This window comes from Notolepis coatsorum, assembly GCF_963971535.1.
Source record: "Notolepis coatsorum genome assembly, chromosome: 15".
Lineage (NCBI taxonomy): Eukaryota > Metazoa > Chordata > Actinopteri > Aulopiformes > Paralepididae > Notolepis > Notolepis coatsorum.
In genome coordinates, this window is record NC_140179.1 from 5,111,569 (window position 1) to 5,129,808 (window position 18,240).

General features: G+C 42.1%; 1 protein-coding gene across 1 annotated transcript in view; it reads left to right on the top strand.

Annotated features, from left to right (window-relative positions):
- The window catches only part of reep3b (receptor accessory protein 3b), a 47,579-nt gene extending 46,081 nt beyond the window's left edge, over nt 1-1,498 (top strand). The window contains exon 8 of the mRNA XM_084330888.1: nt 300-1,498. Within this exon, the coding sequence (XP_084187014.1) occupies nt 300-371 (72 nt within the window). The 3' untranslated portion in view covers nt 372-1,498. The remainder of the gene's footprint in view (nt 1-299) is intronic.
- Nucleotides 1,499-18,240: the final 16,742 nt, after the last annotated feature.

The window sequence follows — 18,240 nt, forward strand, 5'->3', positions numbered from 1 at the left end:
CTCACTAGAGATGGACTGATCTTTATAGATCTAGAGCTCACTGGAGATGGACTGATCTTTATAGATCTAGAGCTCACTAGAGATGGACTGATCTTTATAGATCTAGAGCTCACTAGAGATGGACTGATCTTTATAGATCTAGAGCTCACTGGAGATGGACTGATCTTTATAGATCTAGAGCTCACTAGAGATGGACTGATCTTTATAGATCTAGAGCTCACTGGAGATGGACTGATCTTTATAGATCTAGAGCTCACTAGAGATGGACTGAAGGACTGATCTCTTGTTTCCTCCTCCAGGCTCGGTACGGATCTCTGAAGATCAAAGGGAAGAAGAGACCTGCTCTGAGCGCCGTCAACTATGCTCCGTGAACCATCTACTGCCACACACACACACACACACACACACACACACACACACACACACACACACACACACACACACGCACACACACACACAGAATTCTTGGACTATGTTACACAAACACACACACAAAATAATGCTGTCTTCCAAAAACACATAAACATACACGCACACACACTCACTCACTTTTACTATGCTGAATACTTCTATAACCATCTATCTATCTACATATTTATGACTTTGTTTTGTACTGTTGCTCTTTGAAAAACGCTGTTCTGTTGTTGGGAGTGTTTGTGTTACTTTGTGGTTGTGATTCCATTGAGATTTCTAGCATCTGCTTCCACCTGGACGGGTTAACCAGTAGGTCTGGTCTAGTCTGACTATCTTATCTGTCTGACCAGCCTATCTCTAACTAGCCTATCTCTTAAGTAGCCTGCCTCTTAACTAGTCCGTCTTTAACTAGTCTGTCTGTCAAGTAGCTAGAGCCTACAGCTCAGCTGGATGGAATGAGAGATGGAGAGCAAGGCTAGAAGAGCTGGACGCTCCCAGTTGGTAATTCTGGACACAGACTGATGTAAATCCAGACACAGACTGATGTAAATCCAGACACAGACTGATGTAAATCCAGACACAGACTGATGTAAATCCAGACACAGACTGATGTAAATCCAGACACCGACTGATGTAAATCCAGACACGGGAGACGTAGAACAGACATGTTCAGCAACGTGATCTCATAATAGCACGTCTTTGTGATCAGATGTCAAGAGATCTCAGTGTAATAATAAGTGGAGACACTATGATCATTAATGTTTCTAGATTGTGTTTCACATTGTTGTTTTAGCGTGTTTTATTTAATATTTTTGCTCATGTCCACTAATGCCTTGTCAAGTCTAGTTTTAAGAGGCTTTTGCTGCTCCTTTTGATATCCAAGGTTGGGGGTCAATTCCATTGCAGTTCAATTATAAACGTATCTGAATTCAGCAAATGGAGACATAATGAACTGTGTCTCTCAGATGTAGCTCCCCTTAAACCCTGTCAGACCTTCAGATACACTGGCTGCTTTCCCACGGTGGACCATGTGACACGTATAAGAATAAGAATAAACGTTATTGTCCCCGAGGGGGGAAATTTACTTGGAACATCAGTGCTGCATCATTCTGCGATAATTCATTCATTCAGTTAGAAAAAAGGACTTTAGACAAATATGACAATACATAGAGACATGCAACCATAATACATAAGTAGGTAAACTCATTTCAAAAGCTTCAAAAAGCTTCATATTGCATCCTGCCCTAATTAAATTAATACAACAGATTAAGACTTGGACAAGAAAGAGGTGACATCCCCCTGTTAGGTGGCACCTCAAAGGAACCGACCTCCAGTATTATTTAGAAGAGCGATGGATGTAGGAAGGAAGGAAGGAGAGCTTGTAGCGGTTGCTCTTATTATCTACTTGCTCTGAACCGTCTCCCTGAGGGAAGAACTTCAGTATTGAATAGCTCCATGGTCTCTGTGTAGAGAGACCCCAGTCTGTAGCTCGAGACACGTATGATCAGACCAGTCAGATCATTATGAAGTTAGTTTAATATCGGTATCGGCAGTAAACAAGTGGTCTCAGTACTTCTGTGAGAAGAGAGAGAGAAAGACAGAGAGAGAGAGAGAGAAAGACAGATATTGGAATATGTACCAATCATGAGAAACAATGGGAAGAGTATAGAAGACTGAGAATGGTGGAATGAAAGAGAGTACAAGGATGTGATTTCTCTATTAGTGAACGTTTTTTTCTTCTCCCGTTCATTATTTGTGATGTGACTTCCTCCTGGTCTCGTCATGACGTCTTGACTGTGATGTCATAATGAACGATGACTTACTATGGATGGTCTCATCATCACACTGCTGTCACACGTGGACACTGCTTTGTAGGAATGTAGAGAAAAAGTCAACTGATTTCTACTTCTGTGTCCATGTTTTTAAAGGTCCCGTTTATATATATATATTTCTTTGTTTTTAATTAAAGTTTTTTTTTTTTTTTTTTTTTTTTTTTTTTTTTAAACAACAATTGTACATTAATTCCAGGACGCAGCATAACAGGTTAAGTTGTAGAAACATGTCTAAAATGAATAGTCTTAGGCCCCGTTTAGACGGAAACGCTAGCAGGTGAATCCGCAAAAATATTTTTGCTGATGTGCCTTTCGTTTATACGGAAACGGCGTTTTTACGGGGTGAAACCGCAAAAAAGTGAGACTACCTTCCAGGGTGGAATTCCTAGAAACGCAAAAGCTTTGCGATCTCGTCTAAACTATCAAAACGTATAAATCTGTTAAAACGATGACGAAAGGGTTGTCACGGCTCTGGTCGCGCGTACTGCTTACGTCACAGGTAGCAGGTATGCGCCAGTAGCCGAGACGTAAACAAAGCAAGTATGTCTGACTTATATCAACGGAGATCACCTGAAGGCTACATTGGCAGTACTTTTAACCCTTTCACTGCCACACGACAGAAGGTTACCCCTTTACTATCACACAACCGGCTGTCGTGTGGCAGTGAAAGGGTTAAATACACAAGAATCTGTCCCGCGGCGTGAGACCTGTGAGTGGACCCACTGTCTGTGAGTGACTCTGCTTTGGTGCAATCACATTCCCCATCCACAGTCTGCGAATCAGAGGCAGAGTAGGGCGGGTCTTCACACCACGTCATGTGGCATATGCGCCAATCGTGTGACAGCGGGTCTCCGTCGTTACAGCGTCGTCTGCACGGAGAATTCCACTCCAAAACGCTAGTCTAAACGTAAAATTAAAAGTGAAACCGCAAGATGACTTTTGCGGTTTCTGTTCACAAAACGCTCGTCTAAACGGGGCCTTAGAAGGATTAGAAAAATTAGAAGGATCTCTTTCTTTCTTTGAGTTCAACAGGCCATCTTTGCAGGGTGTGGCACACATTTTAAATGCAGTGTCCCCTGCCCTGATTGGCTGCTCAACACCCAAAGTAAAGACACCTACAGACTGGGCAGTGGAGTCGGTTGGCAGGTGTTTCTGACTCTAAATGTTAGGTTGAATATGATTGGTTGTTTCCAAGTATGACATCATATTCGGGGCCAATTCTGAATGGCTTGTTTGATGTGAATATATTTCTAAAATAATATCCCTGTCCAAAGTAAACAGCAGACAGATAACCATAATATATAGGTAATATGAACTATATATAACATTTATAATAATAATAATATACATCCACATAGATTTTTAGAAAGATGCAGAATAAAAAATATTGCTCCCCCCCCCAAAAACACATTGATTAATGAATTTATCATTTAAAAAATGTTGTTTACATGTTGCAGGCATGTATCCCCTTCCTACTTCCCCAGGTGGAACACACCTGATTGGATAAATGACATGCTGGTGCTCTAGTGCGACATCGAGTGGCTGAATGTTATCTATAGCACCCTCTAGTGGCTGAATGTTATCTATAGCACCATCTAGTGGCTGAATGTTATCTATAGCACCATCTAGTGACTGAATGTTATCTATAGCACCATCTAGTGGCTGAATGTTATCTATAGCACCATCTAGTGACTGAATGTTATCTATAGCACCATCTAGTGGCTGAATGTTATCTATAGCGCCTTTAAGCTATAACATTTTCCCGTAATATGGGACCTTTAAATGAGTGTTTTTGTACCTGTTTGCTCATAAAAACCATGTAAACTTTCAATCCAAGTCAAAAGTCAAGTGGCTCCTTTCTAGAATGAACCCATCTGAATCACAGAACTAGACTTCATAGAACAGACTCACCTGTTCAAGTCAATGGGGATATGATGAACACTTAATATCAATGAGACATTGTGATGCTAGGTGCTTACTGCCGCACATGTAATTCAGGGTAGTTTGAAAACAGCTGTCATACTAACAGGTCCAGGGCTGGAGAGACTCCAGTCTGTCTGTCGTCCTGCTTTTAACTGACTAATACAACCAATGAAATAATACCAAAGCTACATCATGCTAACCAGACCTGTCTGGCTGTGATTGGTTCATCTCTGTGGGATAAATGTATGATATGTAAATGAGATATAAAAGAATGGCTGAATAAAGTAATGTTATGGGTGAGAACTTCAAATGGAATTGTGTCTTTTCTTCTCTTATAGTAGGCTATAGCAATTAGCAAGTGGCATTTGTGAATAAAACTCATAGCAAATTAAAACATTAATTAAAATGGTCAATTTACCAGTGTTGTTTACAGATGGAGTATTAATTCCCCTGAATCACCACATGGTGGTGCTGTTGTAGCTTGGAGCAATTGATAAGGCACAGCCACTAATAAACCTGATGTAATTTAATAATAAATGTCTCTTTCAGCCTATTATCTTCAGCTCCATGAAGTACACACCCATTCTACCAATGACAGCCATACAGGCTGTGGTGTGAACAGAACATGGACTGAGATCTCATCAGAGCTAGGGACCTGAGCTCTTGCAAAACAGGACAAGTGGACATTTCTTCTTGGTTCGCTTAAAAAGGACTGAGTCTGTGTCGTTTAAAAGGGACTATATTTGATAGAAGACCCTGAATGGAAGGCGTGTCCACACTGAGATCTAACACCACGTCATTCACCAAACTGTCATACTGTATGTGCATCAATCTGCTACTTAAATAGCAGTGATGGCAATTTCAATATTGTAAATAAATTGTCTTCTACTTCCGATGTCAAAACTAGCCAAATAGCTAGCCCAGCTTACCCCTGTTGTCTATAAGTCATCAAAAAGGTTAAATACAGGGCGGCTGATTGGCGCAGTGGGCAAGGCGCTCGCCTCTAACGCAGGAGACGCTGGGCTCGAGCCCAGCTCTCGGCGTTGCTACCGGCTGGCCGGTCGTTCATACTAACACAATTGGCAAGTGTTAGAGGGTGGGAAAGCCGGTGGGTGGGGATTTGACGTTGTGGACAGCGACTCCTACAGGTCGGTTTGGTGACGCCGGTCCGCCTATATTCGAATACCAACGGTGTTGTGCGTTTTGCGAATCTGACGTTTCTGGTCATGTGACATGTGCACCAATCGTGTGACGGCAAGTTATTTCACGGTTAAGCTTAGGCACTCTTTCGAAGTTGGTTAAGGTTAGAGTTTGTCTTAGAGCAGGGCGATAGAACGCCAGCCCTGATTCCAAACTCTAACCTTAACCAACTTCGAAAGAGTCGCCTAAGCTTAACCAGTGATAAACTAGGCATTAGGTCGTTTGCAGGCTGTTCGACGCGGAAATGGGCAAAGACACAGCTCGTCACGCAATTGGGAGCACATATGTCACATGACCAGAAACGTCAGTGGCCAATCAGATTCGCAAAACGCACAACACCGTTGGTATTCGAATAGACGCCGCCGGTCCACCCAACGCGAATGAACACGGACGGACGGACGGGCGGCTTAATCATTTTAGGCAACCAGCTTGCGCCTAGCCACGCCCCCGCGGCAGCGGCAGAGCGCGGAGCTCTGCCGCGGCATTATGTAGCCGTAATCCCCCCTTATTTAATATCGATGGTTAGCTCAACTGGTTTGCCGCCTTGCTGTGGATCCTGCGGTGTGTTGGTGACAAGTTCGAATCCCTTCAATTTATTTTTTATTTTTTAACGTGCATTCTTTCGCCGGTTAAGTTTAGGCATTGTTTCGGAGTTGGTTAAGGTTAGGGTTAAGTTTAGGCATTGTTTCGGAGTTGGTTAAGGTTAGGGTTAAGTTTAGGCATTGTTTCGGAGTTGGTTAAGGTTAGAGTTTGTCGCAGAGCATGGCAATAGAATGCAGCCTATTTCCGCACTGCCGCTGTCTCGCGCTGCCGCGGTCACGTGGCCAATCAGAGAAACGCTGAACACAAGTTGGTTGCCTAAAATGTTGACGCGGACGGGCGACTGCCACCTCACTTCCGCTCCCATGTTAACGGGCGGAGCTGTGCACACTGGCCGCAAGCGGGCGGGCGGCAAGCTAACTTTTCCGCTTTGGTTGGATTTCTTTCTCTCTTTTTCTCTCTATCTTTCAACATATAGACGTTGTTCAACCAGCTAATGTGTCTGTATCTTTCCCAATGCAAATAAACCATTACTATACTTAGTACCCCGCCAAACCCCCCCTGTCTGTTTGTTTGTCTATCTGTCTATATATCTGGTTGCCTGTCTGTCTGTTTGTTTGTCTATCTGTCTATATATCTGGTTGCCTGTCTGTCTGTTTGTTTGTCTATCTGTCTATATATCTGGTTGCCTGTCTGTCTGTTTGTTTGTCTATCTGTCTATATATCTGGTTGCCTGTCTGTCTGTTTGTTTGTCTATCTGTCTATATATCTGGTTGCCTGTCTGTCTGTTTGTTTGTCTATCTGTCTATATATCTGGTTGCCTGTCTGTCTGTTTGTTTGTTTGGCTATCTGTCTATATATCTGGTTGCCTGTTTGTCTGTGTTTGTTTGTTTGGCTATCTGTCTATATATCTGGTTGCCTGTCTGTCTGTCTGTTTGTCTATCTGTCTATATATCTGGTTGCCTGTCTGTCTGTCTGTTTGTCTATCTGTCTATATATCTGGTTGCCTGTCTGTTTGTTTGTTTGTTTGGCTATCTGTCTATATATCTGGTTGCCTGTCTGTCTATCTGTCTATATATCTGGTTGCCTGTCTGTCTGTTTGTTTAGCCAAACCATTGATAATGTAGTTTTATAGTGGCGTAGGAATCCGTCTGAAGAACAGTGGGCCTAGAATCTAGTCTCTGAAGGAACACTATCATGTAGCCAACTGGCCCCTGTAAATGTCCTAACCCAACCCCCTCCAATGTACAGTAAATGACCAAGTATGGTTTTGTCAATATTCCAATGTACAGTTTTGCTTGTACAGTTGTACAGTGTCCCCCCCCCCCCCATGCCTGGCCTGACACGTGAAAGTCCAATAGTTGTGAGAACTGAGAAGTAAACATAGAAATACCCGAAAGAGAGAGAGAGACAGAGAGAGAGAGAGGGGGGGGGTGGAAGAGGGGGGGGGGAGATAGAGAGAGAGAGAGAGGGGGGGGGGAAGAGGGGGGGATAGACTGAGAGAGAGAGAGCGAGAGAGAGGGAGAGAGAGAGCGAGAGAGAGAGAGGGAGAAAGAGAGAGAGAGGGGGGGAGAAAGAGGGGGGGAGATAGACAGAGAGAGAGCGAGAGAGAGGGGGGGGAGAAAGAGGGGGGGGAGATAGGGAGAGAGAGGGAGAGAGAGAGAGAGCGAGAGAGGGAGAGAGAGAGAGCGAGAGAGGGAGAGAGAGAGAGCTCGTGCTGCTGCTGCTGGGAATTCCTTTGGTTCTATAGACCAGGGGTTCCCAAACTTTTCAGGCCGCGACCCAAAAATAACGGGGTCAGAGAGCCGCGACCCCCACTATTATAGGAGGTAAACAAATAATTTTTTTTTTTTTTTTATAAATGGAAATGTATGGTTGAAACATGCACACGTTCAAACGCACACACACTAATAAGCATTGGAGGCTTTTAACCAGGGCCGGACTGGGGAGAGAGAGAGAGAGAGAGAGAGATAGTTCTCCAACTTGTGTGAGTTGCAGTGATCTCCTGGTTGTTCCCCACCTAGGTTATCTAACTATTGCGCTGCTGCAACTAGAAACACTGTCCTGGCCTGCTTCTAAGTTCAGTGGCCTGACTGCAAAAATAAAATAAAAAATTGGATTTTTTTTTTTTTAATCATCTGGAGTTTAACTCGCAGCCCGCTTACTGCCACAGTCACTTCTCAACACACACGTTTATCATGACTGTGGATATACTCACGGACCTCCGTTATGCACGCACGCACGCACGCACGCACGCACGCACGCACGCACGCACACACACACACACACACACACACACACACACACACACACACACACACACACACACACACACACACACTAATTAGTGGAACAGGTAAACTGACAATAAACAGAATACTTAAATACAAACACTAATTACACACAGAGGGTAATTACTAACAGGACACAGGTGTGGTAGACAGAACTAACAGAATACAGAGCACACAGGGGGAACAATAATAATTGTACAAACTGAGACAAACGAGACTAAAACATATTTACAAAACACAGACAGGGGAACACAAAACTAACACAATGGAAACAACAATGACAACATAGACAAAGAACCTAACAAATATAAATGGCAGATGAGAATGTTAAGTAGGTGTGTGAGCTGATGCCAGATCTGCCACATCTGGCTCAGCCCACCGGTTGCCAATGTTATGTTGTGAAGGGTATTGATGGGGGGTTGTGAGTGTCTGAGTCCTGGACCAACCGAACCGGGCAGAGGGTTGCCGGTTGGTCCCACAGGACCGGGGGAAGTGTTACAATACTGTAGGCCTATGTGTCTTGTGTTTGCATTTTACCTATCACCTTGTCTTTACATTTTCACAAAAAAACATTGTCATTGTTTTACAAACCACTTCATACCATGTTCTTTATTCACATACCTCTGCTAAACTAAATAAATACTTTTTTAACATTTACATTTTGGCATACTAGTATTGTTTTTTTTGCACGATGGTGTGACGTTTTTCAAGTAAATATCAAACACACTCTAAAAACGATGGTTCTTCAGAGGTTCTTTGTTAACTTAAAGGGGCACTTCACCAAAACCGATACGGATTTATTTTGCACATAATCTCACACACATCCAAAAACTCAACAGTTTTGCACACATTCATTTAGTTTGACATTGTTATTGAGAGTAAGTGAGTTTTAATATGGCCACCATGATGTCATCAGCGACATTGAATCCTTGAGTTGTGTACAAGTACAGCCCAAATAATAATTATATAATTAAATTATAAGGTAGCAGTACCTATAAGACAAGGTATTGCTATTATTTCCTCTACATACAGTACATCATTTCATGGTGTTATATAATTAACACAACACAATCTCCCTGGTGACATCACTGGTGGCCATATTCAAACAAATGTACAGTACTCTCAATAACTGTCAAACTAAATTAACGTGTACAAAAGTGTTCATGTTTTTGGGATATGTGTGAGATTATGTGCAAAATACATCAGCATTGCTTTTTGGAACTGTATTATTGTATGCTTTTTCTGAAGTGCCCCTTTAATAATGTGTGTGGAAACCTTTACTATTTGAAGAACCGTTTGAAACCTTAAAATGGTTTTCACTGCTATTAGTAGAACCATCATCAGTGGTACTGTAATGATTCCAGAAAGTACCATTGATGGTTCTTGTTCTTGGTACTGTCCAGTTTAGAACTATTACTGATTCTAGACTTTGGAAGCAAGTTGGACGGTGATAACCGAGGATCAGAACCGGCTCAAACTTACATTGTTGAGTTCCATTTGGTCCTGAAGTTCTGATGTTCTGATGTTCTGATGTTCTGATGGTCCCGGAGTTGTATAATAATAATAATTATTATATATATATACAGTATATATAACTATACTTGATTGATTGATTGATTGATTGAATACAACTCCATCTCAGGACCAGGACCTTATATATATGATGTTTTTATATAAGATTAAAGATCATTAGCCAAATAAAGAAAATTTTGTAGTCTTGAGCATCTTTCCTTCTTAGAGTGTACGATTGATGTTACTCAAACTGCAATTTCATAACCATATCTCTGCATGCCAGATCACATTACAAACATGCAATTAGAGATTCATTTTTTTATTTTTATTTTTTTACTTCTTCTTTTCATTTAACAGTTTTTGTTTTATTTTGTTGGCAGAGCATATTTTGTGCATATCACACCCACCCACCCCTTTGTGTTTTCATTTTGTGTGTGTGTATGCATGCAACCTACCATACTATTCCCATACATCCCACCATACATTTTAAGAAAGCCCACTTCTTCCATTGAAAGTGAATTATCCTATCTCAAACCCTGCCCTCTTTTCTTGATCCTCCAATCACAACTTTGTTTGTCCTTTGTCCGAGGAAAGTAACAGTTGTGATTGGAGGATCAAGAAAAGAGGGCGGGTTTGAGATAGGTCAATTCACTTTCAATGCAAGAAGTATGGGCTTTCTTAAAATATAAAATATTGAAAAAGGTTTGTTGTGAGAAAGTTGTCCAGTTGTCAAATAACTGAGAATGAAGCTTCTATCACAATCCAATTCATTGCAGTTTCTATTAATATTTTGAATTCATCATCATCATAATTTATTTATTCGTACATGGAATTACCACAGTCCAACAGTACATGATCCACCAAATTCCATGGCCGAAAGGAACATGAAAAGGAAGAAGAAAAATTCTTATTTGTACCTACCTCTACACACATACAGCCAGTGTTGGGCAAGTTACTTTTAAAAAGTAACTAGTTACAGTTACTAGTTACTTCTTCCAAAAAGTAACTAAATTACGTACTCAGTTACAAATTATAAAAGTAACTAGTTACTTCAGAAAGTAACTATTGCGTTACTTTCAAGTAAATCTTTTACATAAACAACATACACAAATCTAAACTATTTTAATGTTGCTGTGGGACAACGTGAGACTAGCCTCCAATCAAATGCCATGTATGTAGATATTATAATTACTATGTTTATATAGTGGATCATACTAATACAAACACAATAGATGTTTTTGAACTTTTGATATGTATTGCCCCTCAACAGGCCACAACTGGGCAACATTAAATTATGCTTGTTAAGCACTATACCAAAAATAAATAACGAATATATGCTGATTGATTGAACATTTTAATTAACAGATTGCAGAATGGGTACAGACTAGTACAGTACAGCTCAATACACACAATTTTTAAGGGGATGCAGATCAGAGACTTTCGTCTTGTTTACATCAGGGTCCCCCATTTTCAATTCATGACATTTATGACATACACAACATACAGATATAAGAATCTAATCTAATCATCTAAACAAATCTAATCATGACATTTAAGACATGCATGACATACAGATATATATCTCTGACTCTGAGCACCTGAAGACTGTGTTATTAAACCAGGAAGTGCAGCACTATGTCAGCAGAGTAGAGCTCCACTATAGTGTCCTGCGCTGCAACACAACTAACACAAGAGTGAACAAAAAACGCTCATGGACCCGCGGTCTGTCGTTGACTGCTCGCTTGTGTTGTTTGTTGGATTAGTTTTAATAACGGTAACAGCGTTATTAAGATTACTGAAAAAACTAACGCCGTTATTTATAACACCGTTATTCCCATCACTGGATGTCACAGTATGATGTCATAATCAAACATTCTGTTTTTAGTTTGTGTAATGTAATGTAATATCTGTTTTTAGTTTGTGTAATGCACATAATATGGGAACTTTTATCCATATGGTTGAGCCTGTTAGGAATTACACCCCCAACCCAAGCAGATTGCAGATCACTCGCTCTATATGGAGGTAAAAAAGAAAATATGGTCAAAATAATTGGCATAAAAAGTGCACTTTTTTATGAGGCACAAAAGGGCAGGTGCTTGTGCACCCGTTGGGCTCTATGTGTGCACGTGCCTGCTAGCTGTGCCCTTGAGCAAGGCACCTCAGCTTTAACCGCTCCAGTGTTAGCTGCTCAGGGGCCAGTAGTAGAGTGCCTGACCATAGTGTCTTTATACCTGTATCACTGGGACATATAAATGCATATTAAATCAAATCAAATTGATTTGTAAAGCCCGAAATCACAAGTTAATGTCCCCATGGGCCGGACAAGTCTTCTTTAAACTATTAAAGAAGAAACATCCCAATAAATCAAGAACAAAAAACCCACCATGAAATCCAAAATAAATGTAAAATAAATAAATGCAACACTCCCAGACATACCCTAGCAAAGGTAAGGAAAAACCTAGCAATAGGAAAAAAGCACCACAGGCGATGTGGAGGAGAGAAAGCTTAGAAGGGTCGTTCAAGGGGGGATCTCCCTTCTTAGATGTCGGTGATAATAGTGTTGCTATGGATGGGTGGAGAATAAAAAAGGCGAATAGTTGGTATGTATGTACATATTAGGGCTGTCCCCGACTAAGGATTTGGATGGTCGACTATGATTGACCAAAATTTGCCGTTAGTCGACTATTGGTCGACAACATTTTTTTTTTCTTTAAATTTTTTATCACAACAAGAGTGAACAAAAAACGCTCATGGACCCGCGGTCTCACGCTGACTGCTCGCTTGTGTTCCGTTGGATTAGTTTTGGCTTATTTGGGCTCAAAACGTACACTACAGGGCGGCTAGGTGGTGTAGTGGGCAAGGCGCTCGCCACCAATGAGGGAGACGCTGGGTTCAAGCCCAGCTCTCCGCATTGCTATCAGCTTGGCTGGTCGTTCATAATAATACAATTGGCAGTATTAGGGGGTGGGAAGCTGATGGGTGGGGATCGGACGTTGTGGACAGCGACTCCTACAGGTCGGTTGGTGCGCCTGCGCAGTAGAATCAGTGTCCCTCCCACGCAGACCCTCACCGCTGAGAGATCGCGCTGTGCAGGTGAAAAGATGCGACGGCTGCTTCCTTGAGTACCGGAGGGGACACGTGATGCAAGGCTTCGTCCACATTGCAGCCGGCTTGTGGGAGGCATGGCCTAACAACGTTTGAGACAGGGGAGGGTAGAATTGGACAATACAAAATTGGGGACGGGAGAAAAAATAGAAAAATTGGGACAAAAAGTTGATAAAAAAAAAAAAAAAAAACGTACACTACACGGACCCGCGGTCTCACGCTGACTGAGTCGCTCGTGTTGTGGCTGTGTGTCAGACTCTGGAGGCACCCGCCCACCTCTACCTCTGATTGGCTTACCATGACATTTTACTCAACCTCAGCCAATCGTCAGCATGTTTGTGCTTGTCTCGCGCACTGCCCACTAAACAAGGAAGGACAGAATGCCTCTCAGCGCAGATATCTGTCTGATGAAAGAAACAGGTTCATTCATAGTAACGCGCGGCATTTTTTGCAGTAACGGCGTTATTAAGATTGGAAGAGTAATCCATTACTGAAAAAACTAACGCCGTTACTTATAGCGCCGTTATTCCCATCACTGCATACAGCACACTGATTTTATTGCAATGTCCACCAAACCAAACAATGTATATACCCATTTTGCAAAAATGGAAACATCAACACAACTAAATTAAATCAACATAAATAAACACATTAATTAATTCAAGTTTCAAGTTCAAGTTTCTTTAATAGTTGTCATACAGAAGTACAGAATACCTTTATACAAAATGCTTCTTTCTGTTACGCTCCAGAGACTGTGCTAGACAAAAGATAAGTATGAAATTAATCAGAAATTAATCAGTTAATTGATTTAACTAAAAGTAAACACCACACCCGTGTAAGAGATATCTTCATGTATTATTGTTTAGTGTCGAGGTCTACACGAGAGACCCACAGAGACTCAATTTGCAGAGTTAAATTCTTGGCATCGGTACCCCCAGCTTGTCGTCCTTTACAAGCCCAATTGGTGGTGCTTGTGGGTGGGAAGCCGGTGGGGTATGAGTCCTGGTCATTCCAACAGCAACTCCTACTGGTCTGTCGGGGCGCCTGTTGGAGAGGGGATCTAGGGGAAATAGTGTGAACCTTCGTGCATGTTGTGCACACTCTCCCAGTGAAACTCCTCGCTGTCAGGTGAAAATAGGATTTGAGGTATCAGAGGAGAGGTAGTCTATACCCTCCCCAGACCGACAGAGGAGACATGTGGTAGTCTATACCCTCCCCAGACCGACAGAGGAGACATGTGGTAGTCTATACCCTCCCCAGACCGACAGAGGAGACATGTGGTAGTCTACACCCTCCCCAGACCAACAGAGGAGACATGTGGTAGTCTACACCCTCCCCAGACCCACAGAGGACACGTGTGGTAGTCTACACCCTCCCCAGACCGACAGAGGAGACATGTGGTGGTCTACACCCTCCCCAGACCGACAGAGGAGACATGTGGTAGTCTACACCCTCCACAGACTGACAGAGGAGACATGTGGTAGTCTACACCCTCCCCAGACCGACAGAGGAGACATGTGGTAGTCTACACCGTCCCCAGACCGACAGAGGAGACATGTGGTAGTCTACACCCTCCCCAGACCATCAGAGGAGGCGTGTGGTAGTCTACACCCTCCCCAGACCATCAGAGGAGGCATGTGGTAGTCTACACCCTCCCCAGGCCGACAGAGGAGACATGTGGTAGTCTACACCCTCCCCAGACCGACAGAGGACACGTGTGGTAGTGTTTCTCAACTGGTGGGTCGCGACCCAAAAGTGGGTCGCGGGGCCATTGTGAGTGGGTCGCGGATGTGTGTGTAAAAAAAAAAAGTAAATTTTTTTTTTTTTTTGAATTTTTTTTTCCACTACCTATCTTTGTGAAAGTGGCTTCTCAGCTCTGGTCCAGCTGAAGACAAAGCGGGGGAACAGATTGGACATTGAGCATGACCTCAGAGTTGCTTTGTCTACCATCACCCCAGACTTTGAGACTCTTGTCAGGAGCAAACATCATCCCCAGTTATCCCATTAGTTCCCTGCATGTTAAGCTAAGAAGGATATATTATTTATTATTATTATTTTATTTCATTGTGTTTTTAGCCCTTAGTTGCACTTTTGTTGCAACCCCATCCCATTAGTTCCCCCAAACGTAGGTCTGTTATGTTAAGCTAAGAAATCTGCTAAGAAGCATATTATTTATTATTATTTCATTGGGTTTTTAGCCCTAGTTGCACTTTTATTGCAATCCCAGTTATCCCATTAGTTCCCCCAAACTTAGGTCTGTTATGTTAAGCTAAGAAGTCTGCTAAGAAGCATAATTATTTATTATTATTATTTAATTTCATTGGGTTTTTAGCCCTAGTTGCACTTTTGTTGCAACCCCAGTTATCCCATTAGGGGCGACAGTGGCTCAGGAGGTAGAGCAGTCGTCTGGCAATCCGGAGGTTCCCGGTTCGATTCCTGCTCCTCCCAGGCAGCGTGTCGATGTGTCCTTGAGCAAGACACTTAACCCCTAATTGCTCCCGATGAGCAGGTTGGCACCTTGCATGGTTGCCTCCGCCATCGGTGTGTGAATGGGTAAAATGCGAGTAACAAATTGTAAAGCGCTTTGGATAAAAGCGCTATATAAAAAAGCAGCCATTTACCATTAGTTCCCCCAAACTTAGGTCTGTTATGATAAGCTAAGAAATCTGCTAAGAAGCATATTATTTATTATTATTTTATTTCATTGGGTTTTAGCCCTAGTTGCACTTTTGTTGCAAACTCAGTTATCCCATTAGTTCCCCCAAATTTAGGTCTGTTATGTTAAGCTAAGAAATCTGCTAAGAAGCATATATTATTTATTATTCTTTTATTTCATTGGGTTTTTAGCAATAGTTGCACTTTTGTTGCACTTTTTTGTGTTTATTTCATGTTTTGAAAGATTGCGTATTACTGCAAATATTTTTTTTTACATAAATCATAGTGGTTCAAAATATTGGGTCGCGACTTAATGACTAAGGAAAATGTTGGGTCCCGAGGCTAGACCAGTTGAGAACCACTGGTCTACACCCTCCCCAGGCCGAATGTGGTAGTCTACACCCTCCCCAGACCGACAGTACAACGACCAGGAGGGAATTGGCTAAACTAAAAGGCAAAAAAGGCACACTAAAAAGAGATATCTTCATTCATGACTTTCATTTTATCCATGTATGTTATGCTGATCAATGGTCAAATCAAGAAACAAACGATATTTCTTGAACATCATTTGTAGTTTTGTGACAGTAAAATAATTTTTTTTTTTTATTTTAATCATGTTATGTCGCACACACACATATGGACTCTTCTGCGTTGTGTATCAAATGCTGATGCCCCGAGGGAGAGTTGAACCCGGGTCTATGACATAGACTGCTGCACTAAGAGGTGAATTCACTCCTGGGTACCGTATCTATGTGTCTTTTAACCCCGTTATGGGGAATTGAGTTTAACTTGCAGCCCGCTTACTGCCACAGTCACTTCTCAACACACACGTTTATCATGACTGTGGATATACTCACGGACCTCCGTTATGCACGCACACACACACTAATTAGTGGAACAGGTCAACAGAACCCACCTCACCCCTGCCCACTTTGACTACCTAGGATGGCTTAGAGTAGATGACAGAGTACAGCAACTTGCAATGGGCCTGGTCTACAAGATACATTACACCACCCAGGTACCCATGTACATGTCAAAATACTTCCCAAAGGTCAGTGAATACCACGACCACAACACCAGAGCTCCACAAATCATGTCAAACCCAGATTTGACTCAAACAAGGGACTAAACACATTTCACAATTATGCCACATCAATGTGGAACGCCCTACCCACAGCTGTAAAGGAATGCGAATCACTACCCACTTTCAAAACCACTCTGAAAGAGCACCTACGGGAGACTGCAATTCGAAACTGGCCCCTGTAAATGTCCAAACCCAACCCCCTCCAATGTACAGTCCACCCCCCCCCCCCCGGACTGGCCATTGAGAGCACCGGGAGTTTTCGCAGATAAAAAGAAAATATATATATATAATTATACAAAAAATGTTTGCCCGCAGTCAGGCCACTGAATTTAGAAGCAGTGTTTCTGGTTGCGGCGGCTCGATAGTTAGATAACCAATGGGGAACAACCAGGAGATCACTGTGACAGAGTGTAATGCAGTCTAAACAGTCATACATATTTTATTCAACTTCAGCTGATCATACCATTTTTATTATTTTGTAATGTCAGATAAAAAATTAAATACTCCCACTTTTTTGAAAAGAGTTGTTAAATCTGAAACAAAAAAAAATCCATCAAAATCAGTGTTGTTAACCATCTAGTCAGCTGTAGACAATTAACAGACAGTTAACCAGCTGTACAGACAGACAGCAGCCAGTAATGCCTAAGAAACGGATGATTGCAGGAACAAAATATATTTAACTTTTCTTCTAAATAAAACCTGAGGATGGATGAGAGGAGTGAGGGTGAGGAAATGAGAATGGATGAGAGGAAGATAAGAAGTTCAAACCCGCTAGGCAGTTTGCACACAGAAATATTGCAACTCACATTTCAGTCTTTCACGTGACATTAAAATATTATATCAACATTACACATCCTTCCAAACGATTCCTCCAAACCACAGGTAATCATACCAGTTACCAACCACACACAGAATCATCATAAAATGTATCTTTATCCGATAGAACAGAGGACTGAGAGAGATATCCTTTGTTCCGTCATTCAGTCGTCACTGATGAGCTCAGACAGACGGCCCCTTTTGAAGTGAAGATCTCAGAACATGACTGGCGGCCACTGCCGTTGATGAGGCTGTCCAAGGCACGGAGTTGTTGGCAGACTGAATGGTTCTCAGAATAGTTGACACAAGTTTCACCTTCTTTTAGTGATGTAAGTAAGCCAGCCAGCAAGCAGAGGCTGTGGTCTGGTCAGGAGCAGAGAGGGTTTTAGTTGTACTGCATGTTTGGAGTTTTGATGTGTGTTTTACAGAACTGGACAGTTAAATGTGATATTATTTTGTGCAAGTGTGTGTTAGGGGCTGTTCTTGAATAAAGGAACCCTTAGTCCATCTTTTCATCCACTAATCTAGTAGTAATGTAATCGTCCTATAAATCAACTAATTCGTAACGATGCCAGAAAAGTGCAAATTAATTGACCAAATAAATACCTAAGAGCATCAGTTTGGTGTGAGCGTAGCGGAGGCCTCATCAGTCCAGGTCTTTATTCTGTAGAGCAGCGGTTCCCAAACTTTTTTGGCCGTGCACCCCCTGTCACCTCCCGACCTAGCTGACGCACCCCCCAATGGGTTTCTGTTAGAACAAATTTGTTGCTGGTCTCCGTGCACAGATTAAATTTTTAATTTCATCTCTTCCCACGGCGACTATGGATAGGGAATTTCTTTATTTAATTAAAATGTTCACGACAACATG